This window comes from Doryrhamphus excisus, linkage group LG1 (genome assembly GCF_037039965.1).
Source record: "Doryrhamphus excisus strain RoL-2023G ecotype Guam linkage group LG1, RoL_Dexc_Guam_v1.1, whole genome shotgun sequence".
Lineage (NCBI taxonomy): Eukaryota > Metazoa > Chordata > Actinopteri > Syngnathiformes > Syngnathidae > Doryrhamphus > Doryrhamphus excisus.
In genome coordinates, this window is record NC_136357.1 from 6171330 (window position 1) to 6188825 (window position 17496).

General features: G+C 40.7%; 1 protein-coding gene across 1 annotated transcript; it reads right to left on the reverse strand.

The window, feature by feature from the left end:
* Nucleotides 1-87: 87 nt before the first annotated feature.
* LOC131131645 (uncharacterized) lies at nt 88-13121 on the reverse strand. The gene is made up of 12 exons (XM_058076521.2): nt 12968-13121; nt 8977-9052; nt 6974-7579; nt 5521-6084; nt 4505-4750; nt 3387-3462; nt 3137-3303; nt 2786-2889; nt 2188-2298; nt 1165-1235; nt 987-1085; nt 88-904 (listed from the first exon to the last, which is right to left on the reverse strand). Exons 1-12 carry the CDS (start codon nt 13037-13039, stop codon nt 832-834), a joined length of 2265 nt encoding a protein of 754 aa, XP_057932504.2. The 5' UTR covers nt 13040-13121; the 3' UTR covers nt 88-831.
* Between the last annotated feature and the right edge of the window lie 4375 nt (nt 13122-17496).

A 17496-nucleotide genomic window follows, 5' to 3' on the forward strand; every position in this document is an offset into this window, starting at 1 on the left:
ACATCACGTGATACCGACTTCCTCGACCTTTTCTTTCACTTGTTGGAATAACTCTGTATTGACAATTTTTTGTTCGTTCAGTCTTGAAATTTAATTTGAATCAAAAACAAACTTTCCTTAGCAGTCCAGTGCCGATTGCTCGCCTCCATTTTTTTAAAATCGAAGAACGTCTCGAGCTGCGTGTTTACGTCATATCTCAGCATTCGCTGAAAGAACGCACCCAAGAACAGGAAAAGATAAAGTTCAATCTTGCTAATATTTTATAATTAATCTCGGCACATGTTTTATATAGATATGTATTTTCTTTTTTAATAAAACTGGACTGTGAATGGCGTATAGAAGGGTTTAGATTCTGTTCCACAGATGGCGCTAATGCACACGAAAGCTGCTTGCCAACCACCAATAAACAACAGAAGAAGAAAAACACCACGAAGAAGAACGCAGTCTGACAATTTTCCGTTTGAGCGGGTACAAGATACCTCAATCGGATTGGGGAAAGGAATATTCCACCCCTGGGAATCCCATTATATATTCATTCGGATTGGCACTTTTCTTTTGGAATGAGGTGTATACAAAAGGTTACATTCTTTCCGTTTGAGCAAATAACCCGAATGGAATTGGAATATTTGGGTCCATGTATACGTGGCTCATGTTATCTCTGTTTTTCTTGTCCACTACCTATTTTCTTTCATGACAAAGACAGTCAATTTGCCCTTGAATCAGCCTTTGTGGATTAAAGTGACCTGGATGATAAAGCTACACAAAAGGATGTTTCGGACATGCACATCACCAATATTTAGGACATTCTGTCACTACACGGGTAAAGCTGAGCTATTCAATGAAGATGTCTTCAGTAGGACAAGAGTAGCCAATGTGTTCCTTGTAATACTGTTGGAAGGCCTTCCTGTTAGAAGAGTCCAAGAGTTGGGGTATGTCATTCACAAACAAGAGCTGTGAAAGTAAGAACAGAATAGAAGAAACCTTACCCTACTGACTTGGCCAGAGGATGTAAACTTGTTTCTGCCATCATGACATGGCAGGCAAAGCGGTGTTGCTCGGGATGTTTGGTGATGAAACCAAAATACCTGCAACGCAATGAAATGTCACTTTATAGCGAATAAGTGAGAATAAGTATTTGTGTAGGACATCAGTCGTTGAACTCACTTGCTGTGTTTTGGATGGCAGCCACAGAACGAGATGTTCTTCAAATGGAAGAAATGGAAACACTGTTCTCCCTGACAGAGAAAGAAGAACCTTATTATCAAGCCACTTATTTTTCTACCTCATATCCTATTCAGGGTCGCAGGAAGTTGGAATTTATATTGTGTAACTGCCTCTCAGTCAGTGTATGCTGTCAGTTTAAGTTCGTACCTATTTTCGTTTTTAGGTTCCTACCTCGATGCATATAAATTAATGAGGCGGAACTAATTTTCCGTAAAATCGTCGTTTCCACACGTGCACGTTTAGTCGTTACACCCATAGAAAATAAGATCAGTTGTTTGCCACACTATTTAGAGCTCAAAGGCTAACAGGTGCTAAAGGTTAAAGATAATCTCTGTAATTCCCTCCTAAGGTATCTGTGCAGCCATTAAGGTACAGTATATGTGTTATTTATAGTAATTTATTTATAGTTATATATCCTAGTTATATGTATTATTTTCGTTTCAGTCTCTTAGTGTCTTAGTTTACAGGTTGCTGTACCAGCTAATGTTAATCATGAGTGTGACTGCACAACTAAAAACCCACCTCTTTAAATCTGTTTTTAATGTCTAAACTATATTTTTATACCCGCTTTTCTCATGTTTTAACTGTGTATTAACGAATGAATGTTGTATTTTAATGTATCTTTTGCTCTGTTTACTTGCTTTTATTCAACTCCATTCTTCTGTAAAGTGTCTTTGAGTATTTTGAAAAGCGCTATACAAATAAAATGTATTATTATTATTATTATTGTTATTATGTGATGGTTGTTGGTTGGGGGAAATGTATGTAATGTGGCAAGTTTATTTGCATGATTGTAAAGAAAAAGGGTTAATGATAAGAACACGAATTTGTAGACATAATGTTATTGTATATTTGTATATTATGTGAAGAGTATTTTTTTGTATTTTGTATCTGTTTGAACCCCTTTTAGTTCTTAGTTCTAGTTTAGTGTGTGTGTATATGTAGATGTAGTTCTACACTTACCCTGTGAGCAGAGTGACACTGGTCCTGCACACTGATCTTCACACCCCTCACACTGACCTCAAGCAAACAGGGCGAGGGAGGCTGCCCCGCTAACCGCCTATTATATGCAACCTGTTGACACGTGAGTTCATTGTTAAATCAATCAATCAGTGAAACTGTCTGATGGCACTGAGCGGCAATTAACACTTTCTACTCAAATCATCAGATTATTCTCTTCAGTTGTCGATTTCTTGCTTTGCACTACTTGCCCATTCCGTTTAAAACACGTAACTTTATCATAAGTAAACTAATTAGCTAGTAGCTCGCTATTCTTGCAGCGGCCGTCTCTTATGTCCCTGCAGTGATCTCGTAGCCTGCTCAATGTGGCGTAAACAAAGAATAATAGGAGTGTACATGTGACTATAGGGGTGTTATTTACATCTACATGGCTCCAATAATGTTAAAACCCATATTCAGAAAGTCATAAACAAATTGTCTATGCTCTAACTATGAAAATATTGTGTTTATTAATATTGAATGCTGCTTTACCGCAGTCAGGTCTGGAACCAATTAACCGTGATAGACAAGTTTATTAATTTGTCAGATGATGTTTGTTTACCTTCCTCATGGCGGCACACAGAACATCGTTGCCTTTGTGACTGGGGACTTGAACAGAACCCAGGAATCGTACCAGGAACTGTTCGATCCAACCGTCCTTTTGCCCTGTAAGAAAGACAAGGAAATAAATGCCAGGTCTTCTGTTATTACTGCCTAAGAGAGATACAGTCATGTTGACATATGGATAATTTAGTTCAAGCTCATATGCATATTTAGCATTGTGCAGCCATATTGACAGGAGCAACATAAACTCCACACAAAACATTCTAACCTTGTATGCCCTTGCTGTATTGCCGATGGTACCTAAGTTATACTACTCACCAATGTCCAATTAGTTCTCAAAGTTATTTACCTTTGTTGGTATTTTTGGACACCCTGACTGCATAGAAAGCAGGGAAGATTCCAGTAGCCCCAGTCCTCATGTTGTAACCCTGACACCACAGGTCCTCGGACTGTTTGACAATTAAGACTGGGTCATCTGTCTCCAGGTATAACTCATCAGCATGGCGGGGAACAAACCTAAACACATGTAAAGAGCTGCATTTCAGTCTTGGTTGACACTAGTCAGTGGATAAATTGTTAACTTGTTACATTGTATTGACCTGTATACAGCTCTATGGCTCTGCTGTCTCTCCACTCCATCCAGCACACAGGAAAACATACTGAAAGAGCCAGCACCTGAAACATTATGCAACAATTATTCATGGGCATCGACACAGCAAAATAAAATTGTTTTGAATTGTGAGTTATTGAATGATATCGGGCTGCACGGCGGTCGAGTGGTTAGCGCGCAGACCTCACAGCTAGGAGACCAGGGTTCAATTCCACTCTCGGCCATCTATGTGTGGCGTTTGCATGTTCTCCCCGTGCATACGTGGGTTTTCTCCGGGTACTCCGGTTTCCTCCCACATTCCAAAAACATGCTAGGTTAATTGGCGACTCCAAATTGTCCATAGGTATGAATGTGAGTGTGAATGGTTGTTTGTCCAGGGTGTACCCCGCCTCTCACCCGAAGACAGCTGGGGTAGGCTCCAGCACCCGGTAAAAAAATGAATGAATGATATCGCTATTTTGATGACCTGTACATTTGGAAACTGTGAATGTGAAATACTTATCGTTATTTTGTATTTACGAATTATTACATTATTATGTATCGTAATTTCAAAGTTAGATTTGATATGTATTTACAGATAAATCATGAATTTCTAGTTCCTAATCCTAATGTTGACATTATTACCAAGACTAAATTAGGGGTGCCACTGATCAGTATCGGCCGATATCAGTGAAAAAGCAGGGTATCGATATCGGACGATAATTGTTTTAGAACGCCGATCCCATCTGCTGATCAGCTCCGCCCACTCTGCAGCATCCAGAACAAGAATGTCTGCCGTGTGTGGGACTTCCTGTCTTTGTGACAGTGACATACTGTAAGTTTTGCACCCTGCAAAACATGCCACAAAATATCTCACCAGGCTGGCACTGGTGAAAATGCTTTAGATGGAACATTTACACTGTATATACAGTATGTGATCAGTATTGGTATCGGCCGATTTCACTCATGGTTTGATCAGGATCAGGATCGGCAGCATAAAGTCCTGATCGGAACATCCCTAGCCCGCCGCCGCTATGCAGCTCACCACCACAGCTTCAAAAAATCTTAGGGCAAATATTCCAAATTAATCATTCTAATGGGTTCACATCAAATCAAAGTCCAAAATACCAGTAGAACTGTAGTCTCCGTCAGTAGAAAACAGGTTGAGAAACTTTTTGCTTCTGGGTGCACTTGCTTTTCCTCCATTAGATTCCTCTTCTTCTGTTGTTTTGGCCGGTATTGCCTTGGGGTGCTTACAGACCCTTGCCACCACTTCACGTCTCCTCTTCACCTCCTCTTCCCTCCGCCGCTTCAAGTCTTCATTCATTTTCTTCTCTTCCTCCTTTCTTCTGATTTCTTCTTCTTTCCTCCATTCTTGAAGAAAAAAAACAAACAAAATGTGATATACAAATTCCAATAAATGACAGAATGACAGGCTGGATGGATAGATAGATAGATAGCTGGATAGATGATGGATGGGTGGATGGAGGGATGGATGGATGGATGGATGGATAGATGAATGGATGGATGGATGGATGGATGGATGGATAGATAGATAGATAGATAGATAGATAGATAGATAGATAGATAGATAGATACGTAGATAGCTGAGGGATGGATAGATAGATAGCTGGCTGGAGGGATGGATGGATGGATGGATAGATAGATAGATAGCTGGAGGGATGGATGGATGGATGGATAGATAGCTGGAGGGATGGATGGATGGATAGATAGATAGCTGGAGGGATGGATGGATAGATAGATAGCTGGAGGGAGGGATGGATGGATGGATAGATAGATAGCTGGAGGGATGGATGGATAGATAGCTGGAGGGATATATAGATAGATAGCTGGAGGGATGGATGGATGCATAGATGGATGGATGGATAGATAGATAGACTTCCTGTATTGTCATTGCACAATAACACAGCAGTGAAATTGCCAATGAAATGTCATTGCCTGGCTCCGGTATAATAATAAATAATAATAATAATAATAATGTGGAGAATAAATGGTACTTTCTGTTCAGTAATAACAGATACCTGCACCACACTCACAGCCTTGTGATCCTTAAAGAATATTTATACTCCAGAATCAGGAAATGTTCACTTCCTCATTGAAAATTTGCAATAAAAATGCCTCACCTTGTTTCTTTGCTTCCTCTTTTTTCTTCCTCTCCTCCTTATACTCGGGGTCTTCCTCCTCATTGGCTGATTGATAAACCGTCTCCGTATCACTATCTTCATTGTGTCCACTCTTATTGTGCAAGGAGTCCTTGAGGCTGACCAGTTCCAACTGAGCGTGTTCGTCAACCACCAAAGTGTATTTAACAGAATCATAATTCAACAATGCAGACGCTTCACTCTTTGGTATAATCTGTGGCGCTGACGGATTGCTCGGATTGGTAGATTTGGTGCTCTCACTGTTATTATCACCCTTTCCTTGCGTTGGCTCTGCCTCTGACTGGGTACAGTGTGTCTCTGATTTAGTGTCGCCTTTAAGGAATGATTCTGGACTATTATGGGCTTTCCCGGTGGAAGATAGACCTCCTTCTGCTTCTTCTTCTCTGATATCAGGGTTAGCTCGGTTGGATAGAGGCGGAGGCAGGGGTTCTGGTGGGGGTCCCTCTGTGTCTGAGCTAATGGACATTCTGTTGGACCCCCCCTCGCTATTGGACTGGGAAGAACTTTTCCTGTCATGGTTTTGGCCTAGAAACACACATGAACAGAAGTATTAGTTTTTGTGCGACTGTTTCTGCAACAGAAACACAACCTTACAATAAAACTATATTTATGAGACCTACTCAAAGATTTACACTATTAAATACATGTAAACCAGGGGTCTCAAACACACGGCCCGCGGGCCAAATGTGGCCCCCGCCTTGATATGAAAGTTTAATGTTAGTGCGGCCCGCGCAAGTTTGATATGGATGCTGTTTGGTATCATGTACCCAGAAAAAAATATTACGTTTGATTAATGTTCATGTTAAAGGTTAAATAACTGTTAATAGTTATCCTCCCTATCCGTGTGGAAGTGGTAAGTTTTTGGCTATTTAAGTTTAAGGAAATAACTTGAAGGCTACCGTTTAGGTCGCTAGCTCTCTAGTTTGCGAGTTAGCATGTGTCTCAAGACCCTGCAGTTGCGCAATATGTTGTAAATAAAAAGAGTATAAATGTGACTATAGTCGTGTTTTGTCATGTCTACAGGGCTCTAATAATGCTTTGTTCATTTTAATCTGAAAAAAAATAATTTGTCTAACCACCAACTATAAGTTTTTATTATTTGCCGTTTTATTGTTATTTATTTACTACTGATTGATTTTCTTTATTCTTGATTTTCTTATTTATTTTATTTCTTATTTTGTGTAGAAAAATGTTTTATCAGAGTAGAAAAAAATCGGAACCAAAGCAAAGTTTATTCATTTTTCTGTTTTTAATAAATGCGTGTTGGTTTTTTTTGGGGGAAAACCTGATGCGGCCCAGCCTCGCCCAGACCCTAGCTCCAGTGGCCCCCAGGTAAATTGAGTTTGAGACCCTTGATGTGAACGTTTACATCTGAAGTGGCTGAAGTACACTTGCACCAAAGATGGTTTATTACCTTGAATCTTGGTCTTGTCCTCTTTTCTTGGTGCTACAGGCGTACGTGGGACCACCATGGCTGTCAGGTAAACCTGGTTAGAAATGGAGTGGTTGAGTTTCCCCCTCCCTGCTTTGTTTTCCCCTTTAGCACATAGTTTCCCCTTTCCATCCGCCCCGGAGCTTTTTAGTCGATTTGTTTCTTTAGCTCTGTGGTTTAATGTTCGCTCTTTCTCCTTGCCCTTGGATTCATCGCACAGTCTTCCTCCTCTTCTTTCTTCCTTCCCTGATGTGACTCCATCCTTTCCTCTGATGTCCCCCAAGCTTCTCTCTCTCATCGCAGCTGCTCCTCTCCCTCCTCCTCCTCCTCCTCCTCCTCCTCCTCTCCCTCTGCCTCCTCCCACCGCGCCCCCTCTACGTTGGCTGCTCTGTGTGCTAAATGACTGTGTGTGCGTGGCCCCTGTTGGCTCTCTTTCCCGTGGACGGACATGAGTAGCGCCAGCTGCAGCTTGAGAGCTGGCTCTGCTGTTGGACCCACTGCTAGTTGGTGCTTTCGGGGCAGGGCGGCGGGTACAAGGTCTGACTTTGTCCTCTGCTTTTGGTTGACTATCGGATTGCGTTCGATCCCCTTAAAACACAAAGGAAAGTTTCACATTATTTGTTGTATATACTGGATATGGAAACAGGGATTCCAAACTTTAAAAAAAAGAGACAAACACAGACAATGATGGTTGTGTGTTGACTTATTATGAGAAGACAGTAAATTTACACTGTGATATAAAACTACACTGACTCAAATTGTCATTTATTCAGTGTTGTCCCATGAAAATATATAATAAAATATTTACAGCAATGCAAGGGGTGTATGCGCAATTACTGTGTATATACTCTATTACTTGGGTAATGCACGGAACTCATCTGATGTACATAGCATTGGTCATGCATTGATAATGAACTAACTTTAGATTAACATTCACAATTGTTCAATGTCGGCCATGATTTGCTGCTCAAAGCAAAATTTTTGCTGGCGCCCCCTTGCATTGTCCACAGCAAATGGCGAAATACATTACAATAAGGCAGGGGTGGGCAAATATTTTGACTTGTGGGCCGCATTGAGTTAACAAAATTGTCCAGGGGGCCAGAACATATATTTAACACACACACACACACACACTATTTTATCTTATAATTTTCCTTGAATTATTAGGAAAAAGCGGTAGAAAATGAATGAATGAATGAATATTTGTCTAATTTTATCTTTAAAAGTGTTATACTATCAGCTGTATGTTCTCATGTACCTTTTTTCAGGAGCACTTTAAACATTAGACCACATCAAACTATGTCATTTAATTTGACAGTTTTGTTTTTTTACTAAATAAGACATCCGACTAGGCTGCACGGCGGTCTAGTGGTTAGCGCGCAGACCCCACAGCTAGGAGACCTGGGTTTGATCCCTCCCTCGGCCATCTCTGTGTGGAGTTTGCATGTTCTCCCCGTGCATGCGTGGGTTTTCTCCGGGTACTCCGGTTTCCTCCCACATTCCAAAAACATGCTAGGTTAATTGGCGACTCCAAATTGTCCATAGGTATGAATGTGAGTGTGAATGGTTGTTTGTCTATATGTGCCCTGTGATTGGTTGGTGACCAGTCCAGGGTGTACCCCGCCCGAAGACAGCTGGGATAGGCTCCAGTACCCCCGCTACCCTCGTGAGAATAAGCGGTAGAAAATGAATGAATGAAGACATCCGACTTGCAAGTCATGTTGCCAGTTGAAATATTTAGAAAGCAACTTGCAAATACTTGGTGGGCCGCATGTGGTCCCAGGGCCATAGTTTGCCCACCCCTGCAATAAGGTATATTAATAAAATATGACTAAATATTAAATAAAATATTACTAAATAATAATATTATTTTAAATATGTAATGGGATATGTAATAGGTACACACTCCTATGAATGGTGATGAAAGATGATGTTCCTGTAATATTTATGTCTCATGTCCTTTCACCTTTTTCCACAGTTCGTACCTGTAATGTGTGGGGATGAAGATCGGGAGTCCTTCCAGCTGTCTTTCTTACCTAAAGAGTTGTTGTTGATGGTGTCCTAAAGGGGGATACATAACAGGAGCAGTGAGAGAGTGAAAAAACATAAAATGACTATTAATTCCACAGCACAGTTCAGTGTATGACTTGTATCTATATCATCTGTACTCTTCATGTGTGTACACGTCCTTCCTGACAGAATTTCAAAACATTTTACAATGAGGGTTCAACAAGCTACACGTAGTATATCAACATTCAACACTCACTGCTTCTACAGCTCATAACGAGTAGATTCATTTACAGCCACAAGTCAGTGCCCGCACATATAGTACCTATAGTACATGTTCATGTTTATAGTTTATGCTCCCAGACTCCAAAGAAGTCAGTGCAGTATTACAGTAGTGATAAGTGCTTGTGCATGTGATCTGGCTAATGCAGGTCCTGGGGTGAGTCCAGCTGGCTATTTGGAAGGTCTGAGAGAACTCAGCAGCCAGTCAAAGATCTTGATCATGCAGGAAGGACCTTTGGTTATAGATAAATATGTCTGCCAGCACTGTTTTATGCCTTGGAAATATGTATTTCACTTGAATAAGGTAACAGTGATGATTGTTATATTAGAAAAGACATGATTGATTCCGGGCTGCACGGCGGTGTGGAGTGGTTAGCGCGCAGACCTCGCAGCTAGGAGACCAGGGTTCAATTCCACCCTCGGCCATCTTTGTTTCTCCGGGTACTCCGGTTTCCTCCCACATTCCAAAAACATGCTAGGTTAATTGTTGACTCCAAATTGTCCATAGGTATGAATGTGAGTGTGAATGGTTGTTTGTCTATATGTGCCCTGTGATTGGCTGGCGACCAGTCCAGGGTGTACACCGTCTCTTGCCTGAAGACAGCTGGGATAGGCTCCAGCACCTCCGCGACCCTCGTGAGGATAAGCGGTAGAAAATGAATGAATGAATGATTGATTCCAGAAAGTAAAACCTTCAGGTTTTATATACAATTCAGGCTTTGGGCTTGCCGCTGCAAGTGTTTAGCACACAGGCCACACAGCTAGGAGACATAAGTTCGATTCCCTGCTAAGGCATCTCTGTGTGGAGTTTGCATGTTCTCCCATGTGTGGGTTTTCTCCGGGTACTCCGGTTTCCTCCCACATTCCAAAAACATGCTAGGTTAATTGGCAACTCCAAATTGTCCATAGGTATGAATGTGAGTGTGAATGGTTGTTTGTCTATATGTGCCCTGTAATTGGCTCGCGACCAGTCCAGGGCGTACCTCGCCTCTCGCCCAAAAACAGCTTGTGAGGATAAGCGGTAGAAAAATGGATGGATGGGTTTAGGCTTGCATCACAGTGAAACCTAAGATTTATTATGTAGGTATAGTATTTAAGGTTATTAGGCAGATGGGGTACGTACATATTCATTTAGTCCCTGCAATGCCAAATACAGTAGGCAATCAACAAGGATTATAATTGATATGGAATGACATAAGATGCCTGAGGTTGCTAAGGTCACAGATCAACTATTTCAACTACATCTCATCACCGCACTCTTATTAACAATCCTCAACTGATATTTTAACCTAAACATCCCGGGACTGTTATTCTATGTCAGTCCAAAAAAACAAATTGATTTTGAATGATATGAACCCACGAAAAGACGACATCCGAGACAAGATGCTTAAAATGGCTACAAATTTTTTGCTTTCGTCAGCAGTATACAAGCTTCAAATTTCAACCAATATTCTTCATGGGGACTTTAAAAAGACTTTGAAAGTTTGTTCTGCAACTGTACTGCTTTTTTTCCTTTGTTATGATGAATTTTCAGTCACATATAAGAAGCTTTGCAGAAGCGTATGTCATTGTCAAATCGTCCAGGATCACCAAAATGATAAATTGGAAGCATGATCATTACTATAGTGAAGTTCATATGGCTAATGTAAACACGCTCAAATCATCAATACAAGCTAGCCTATGCTATGTGTAGGATTGTGATGTTCCTTTTCTTCTTTGTACTTTTCATTTTAAATCATTCAAATACACATTGACCTTGGTTTAAATTGTGCAGATTGTTCATTCATTCATTCATTTTCTACCGCTTTTCCTCACGAGGGTCGCGGGGGTGCTGGAGCCTATCCCAGCTGTCTTTGGGCGAGAGGCAGGGTCCACCCTGGACTGGTCGCCAGCCAATCACAGGGCACATATAGACAAACAACCATTCACACTCACATTCATACCTATGGACAATTTGGAGTCGCCAATTAACCTAGCATGTTTTTGGAATGTGGGAGGAAACCGGAGTACCCGGAGATAACCCACGCATGCACGGGGAGAACATGCAAACTCCACACAGAAATGGCCGAGGGTGGAATTGAACCCTGGTCTCCTAGCTGTGAGGTCTAACCACTAGACCGCCGTGCCGCCCTTGTGCAGATTGTGCTACATTTAATTCCAAAAGATGGGAGCCTTATTGATGTTTTTTTTTTCTGCCGACTAAAAAATCTCCCAAACGAATCAAAATTTAAATTTGAGGTACACTCAAAACTTATTATTATTATTAACATGACAAAAAAAATGGAGAAAGATGACTGGACAATGCCGTGGGGAAAAAAAAGTAGCAAATAAAACCTTGCACTCAAAAATGTCCATGATAACAATCATGATGATGGGACACCACAGGATTGTTTAGATGTCTCTACATAATAAACATTTTATTCAAGTGGAATAATTTGTCCCCATGAATATCGCCTAGCTTCTTGCTTTGCAGCCGGTGTGTTAGAAGCAAAACAGAAAGCATTTAAGGTGATTCCCACACTAATTAGCATCTGATAGCGGCAGACACGAAAGATAACAATTATTGTATTTCCAAAGTTCCTGCACTATGTCAATATTATCTGTGTAGCAGAAATTGTGCAAAGATCACATCAATCATGACTACTTCCACAATAATGCCAATTTTTTTGAGTTTCTTACTCAATCCGTTCTATAGTTTGATTCCACAAACTGAAATGCTGTGGCTTTTTAACATTGTTCTCGTATCTATACATCTATTGCCGTATCTGCTGTTGAAAATGTCAAGCTTGCATGTAACCTACACTTTTTCGTCTTCAACTGTTGACCTAATAATAGCCTCTCTGTGTTCTCTAACACAAAGTCGATTCAAAGTGTCAGGTTTTAGGCTCTATGGTCTCCGGTCAAGTCCTAACAGACTCAACTAAACTACCACCATCCCATACTATGTACATATTCATTAAACAATCACTTTGTCTGGTATTACTATTCTAGTATTTGAATGAATTACTTTCTAATATGTGATTTAAAGGTTAATGCTAAAGGGATGCTGGGCTCATATGAGATGACTGGCTCTGATCGGAACTGACACCATAAACAGGATGCAGCTCATTTAAAGGGACAGTACTCCTCCTTGGTCCAGTCTGACACCACTCGTCATTTACAACTAATAAATAACACATAAAGGGTATATGTTTTTTAACATTCATGCACATATGTAGTGTAGTATGAATTGTAATGTGTACATTTCTTGAGCCCCGAGTAAAAAAAAACAAAAACAAAAAACAGCCCAGTCAGTATTAAACCGTCCATCCATTGTGCACTGACTTTATCAGCCCTTGCAACAGATCTACTGCTCATGTGCTAAACAATATATAATTATAACACATAACACATTTAGAAATGATACAAAATCTGCACAGTTTGTCTATGTTATATGGCTAAGTGTATACATATAGTGTATACATACGTACATCTGACCCCGACACACACACACATTGCTGTATCATGCTGAAGGCAGGTTTACTCTCACACACACACACACACACTCATAGAGCTAATGCTGCCTCCTTCTAAGCACAGGAGCCACCCATTTCTCTCTCACACACACACACACACACACACACGCTGTATTTACACATTTCAATAACATACAAATCACCAGGGTGGACCCCATCCCCGCTTCCTTACCTGGGTGCCGGCTTGTGCTCGCTGTGGCATTAGAGCTAGCGTGGTGGGCCTCTTTGGTCGATATTTGTCCATGACAACACAGATTGAACCCCCCCGTGGAGAGGTGACAGCCTCCACCCTCCCTCCTCCTCCTCCGCCTCCTCTCCTCCTTTTTTATTTACGCCTGTGTAGATGTTCCTTCTCCTCTGCCGCTCTCTTTTTCCTCCTCCACCTCCTCCTCCTCCTCCTCTTTCTGACTCCTGAATCAGCCCCAAGCTAGGACTATGGACACGCCCCTTGCACGCCCTTCATGGCTGATGATTGGTTAGTTTCATTTTAACATCATCATCGTCACCATCAGCTTCATGGCAGGAGCAGAGCAGAGAGAGGAGATACTGGAGGCAGAGAATGAGGGTGGACAGCGAGAAGAAGGCAGGCAAGGCAGGGAGGAGGAAAGATAAGTCATCACCAACCAATCATCACGAGGTATGACGTCATCAGCCCCTCCTTATGCTGCATCCTGTAGGAGAAAGCATAGTTGACCAATTCAACAAATCGTCATGCCTTGTAGAAACAAAGACAACAAAATATTCCTTCACAAAAAAAGATGCTACTAGAATGATGTTTCTCAGCATCACTGCCAAACTACAAAAATGTGCAGATGTTTATAGAAAACCAAAGGCTTCACCTGCCCTCTAAATGATCACGACTACCCCTCTTACCCCCACCTAACTGTCACACAATTGCAATCTAATACTACTCTGACAGCAGGGGTGTCCATTATTTTTGCACTGAAGGCCACATATGAAAAATTACATTTTTAACTACGTTAAAAAGCCATAGCATTTCAGTATGTGGAATCAAACTATGGAATGGATTGAGTAAGACCCTCAAACAATGCACAACGATGAGCCAATTCAAGAAACAATACAAGCAGTTGATGTTTGCTAAATACAAGGATGAAGAGTCTTGAACCAGTCATGATGTGCTATATATATCACTATATTGACACTTACTATGGTACCCGTTATGTCATTGGATGGTCATATCACCTCCTACTTCGGTACGGGACAAGAAAAAAATAAAAAAAAATAAAAAAAAACAAAAAAAAAAACCTTAAACCATATTAGGAAAGCAGGAAGTGAACATAGACATAGACTCCCTTTATTGTCATTGCACAAAAACACAGTAGTGAAATTGCCAACGAAATGTCGTTGCCTGGCTCCCATATAATAACAGACACAAAAGAAGATAAGTAATAATAAATAATAATAATAATAATGTGGAGAATAGATAGAATAGACACGAAATATGAACAACATAATGTAAAGTGCAGCGTGAACAGTAAATTGGCCAAATAATTTAAATAATTTAAATAAATAATAATAATGTAAGTAAAGGTAGAGGGGCTTATTTGGCATTCAGCAGTCTGATGGCCAGGGGGAAGTAGCTGTCTCTAAACCTGGTCGTTCTACAGCGGATGCTGCAGAGCCTTCTCCCCGATGCCAGGCGAGAGAACAGTCCATGCTGGGGGTGTGTGGGGTCAGAGCAGATCCGATGGGCTCTAGATACACACCGGCTGTTTGCTATGCCCTTAATGGGGGGGAGCTGGGTCCCGATTGAATATTCTACCTGGCCTTTTGGTTTAATGGTGGATTGCAGTCTTGGGGATGCATTCTGTCAATTTATTCTTCAGGACGGGCATCTAGGCAGCAAACAGTGACACCACAAAGAAAGTCGCCCAGTTGGTAATATTGTTTTGCTTGCAGCTATCTTAAACTACAATTCACTTCAAGCATGGTCAAAATAAAAACCTGAACATGAATGTTTACAAACTCATATGGGGTATTGGACCAATGTTTAATATTTGACAAACCTATTGTACATAAATGTGGTTCATTAAAGACCACCTGTTTGAGACACCCTTGTTGCATTACACAAGAGAAAGTGTTATGCGCCACCAGATGGCGATGCAAGCTGTTATGAATGCTGACTGGTTTGTTTCTGACATCATCACTACCAGACTTTCAACTGAAGATGTACGGCAAGTCCATTTGGACAAGTGAATTGCTGCATCTCCAATGAAAGATTTTTAATTTGCAGGACTTGTATGTAGCAAGTCAACTATCAAACCTGACTGGACAAAAATCACAGCAAGTCACATTAACCTTTGCACTTTCTTCCTGCAAATTGAACCTTATTTGCACATTTGGAAGGACTTGCATCATTTAAGTTTGTAGAGCATATATATTGTACAACTACACACTCATTTTTTTAAATCACTATATATATATATTTTTTTTGTTATATGCTAGGACTACATTAAAAAGCCATAGCATTTCAGTATATGGAATCAAACTATGGAATGGATTGAGTAAGACCCTCAAACAATGCGCCAATTCAAGACAATACAAGCAGTTGTTTGTTAAATACAAGGATGACAAATCTTGAACCAGTCATGATGTGCTATATATATATATATATATCACTATATTGACACTTACTATGGTACCCATTATGTCATTGGATGGTCATATCACCTTCGGTATGTGGAAAAAAAAAAACTTAAATTAGGAAAGCAGGAAGTGAACAAATGTAACAGTTACTGATTGTAAAAGTACCAGATGGAGGGGTAGGATTTAATAAGCTTTGCTTCTTCCTACTCCTTTTGGACATGTGGAACTGAACTGATTGTGATGCATGTTCAAATTTAAAAAAAACATTACCATTTATACACATTTTTTTCAATTTTATATATATTGAATATACCATACTACAGTTCCTGTGTACGATTGCCAGACAAAACAAGCATAGGTCATCCAACTCAAGGCTACCACACTAGTCAGTTCACCCTTTAAGCTCCAGATTGTCACTACAGAATGTTTACATGGAATTTTTAATAACGGAAAACTTCAAATTTCAATTTTTATTTTTTTTTTTTATTAGGGTGTAATGTACTGGTATTCCAAGAAAAACCTCAACAGAAGCTGCAGTCAGTCCTCTGAACACCAGACCTGCAAAACAAAAATGAACTTTGAGAGTCAGTACCATGTATTCGAGATGAAGTAAGTTTGTCCAACCTGCAGAATCTCAGAAGCCACCGGGATTCTTCCTATTAAATTTTCGGGCACGCTTTGGTACTGCCCAAAAGGGAAGAGTGGGCTCCCCGGGGATGTAATGAGTTTGTGCAAACACAACTCTTCCTCGCTGGTATCTTGAGCGAGAGTCAAAGGAATAGACCGGCGTCATATCCGAGACGTCACTGAAGACTGGATTTGAGCCCTCATCATTGGAACCGTAGCTGGTGACATGCCATTGTTCCTCCATAGAAGGGTGCACAAAGCCATCTGAACCATCACCGTCACCGGGTGGATGTGCGTGAAACCCCTTTGAGTCAGAGAAGCCATCAGAGCCCCAGTATTGCATATCCCCCACGCCGGCATTGCCACTTAGAAAATGATTTTCCTGATTTTCCATGTTGTGACTCTCATAACTGCCAGGGTCGTCAACGGCAAAACTTTGATGAGGATAAAACTGAGGTGGTTCAGAAAAGCCTTTATACCAATATCCCGGAGGAGGCTGGTGGGCTACTGGAGCAGCGGCACAAGAGTCATAATCTGGAACAGACTTGCATTTAATACAAGGCAACGACAGCCATGACATTTGAATATTTATAGCTTACCCTTTTGTAAAAGATTACAGAATAGGCTTCCAATCAGCAAACATGGAATCCACATCCTGTAAAACAAAAAGCTGCATTAGTTTGATGTCAATTTGATATTCACAATATAGCAGCAAAGTTACTCACATGTTTGTTCAGGGGACGTTCTCGGGATATGCCTGTAAAAAGGCACACCATAAAAATCTGAACAAAAAGCAGCCCCAGTGTGACTTACTCTTCTATCCATTCCATGTGCCCATTTGCTTGTTCCGTCATTTCTATACTGCTGTATTATCACATACTACAGTATTAATTGGCCCTGTACCCTAGAAATCGCCCATGAATGATACGGGAAAAGGCCGAAAATGATACTGTGTCAAAGCCCAGGGCAGTGATACTGATAAAATATAGAGTTTAACCATGTCCAGTATCAGCCCCCGTAGCTGTCCACTCAGAGCGCGCTGCTCTGGTATCGTGCCCGTGAAACAACCAATCAGAACAACGCACGAACGTGAACACACTAAATATTCCTAGTGCTTCTCCAGTCACCAAAAAACCCAAAACTTGATTAATAGAACTTTAATTGTCAGACATTGATAAGATAAGACTGTTGATAAAATATTGTTGAAATATCTTTGCAGTTAGTGTTTACACTGTTTAGATATAATACATGTAATAAACTGAATATTTTCTGGAAACAAAATGGTCTTTTGATTAAATAGTATGTAATAAGCTCATGATTAAATAGTATGTGATAATAAGATCATCACATGGTTTGTCTGGTATCAGGCCCAGTATCATGCCCCGCGTGCCAGGTCTCGGGCTGATACTGACACTTGGGGGGCATGATACCTGGCCTGATACCAGACAAACCATGTGATAACCTATA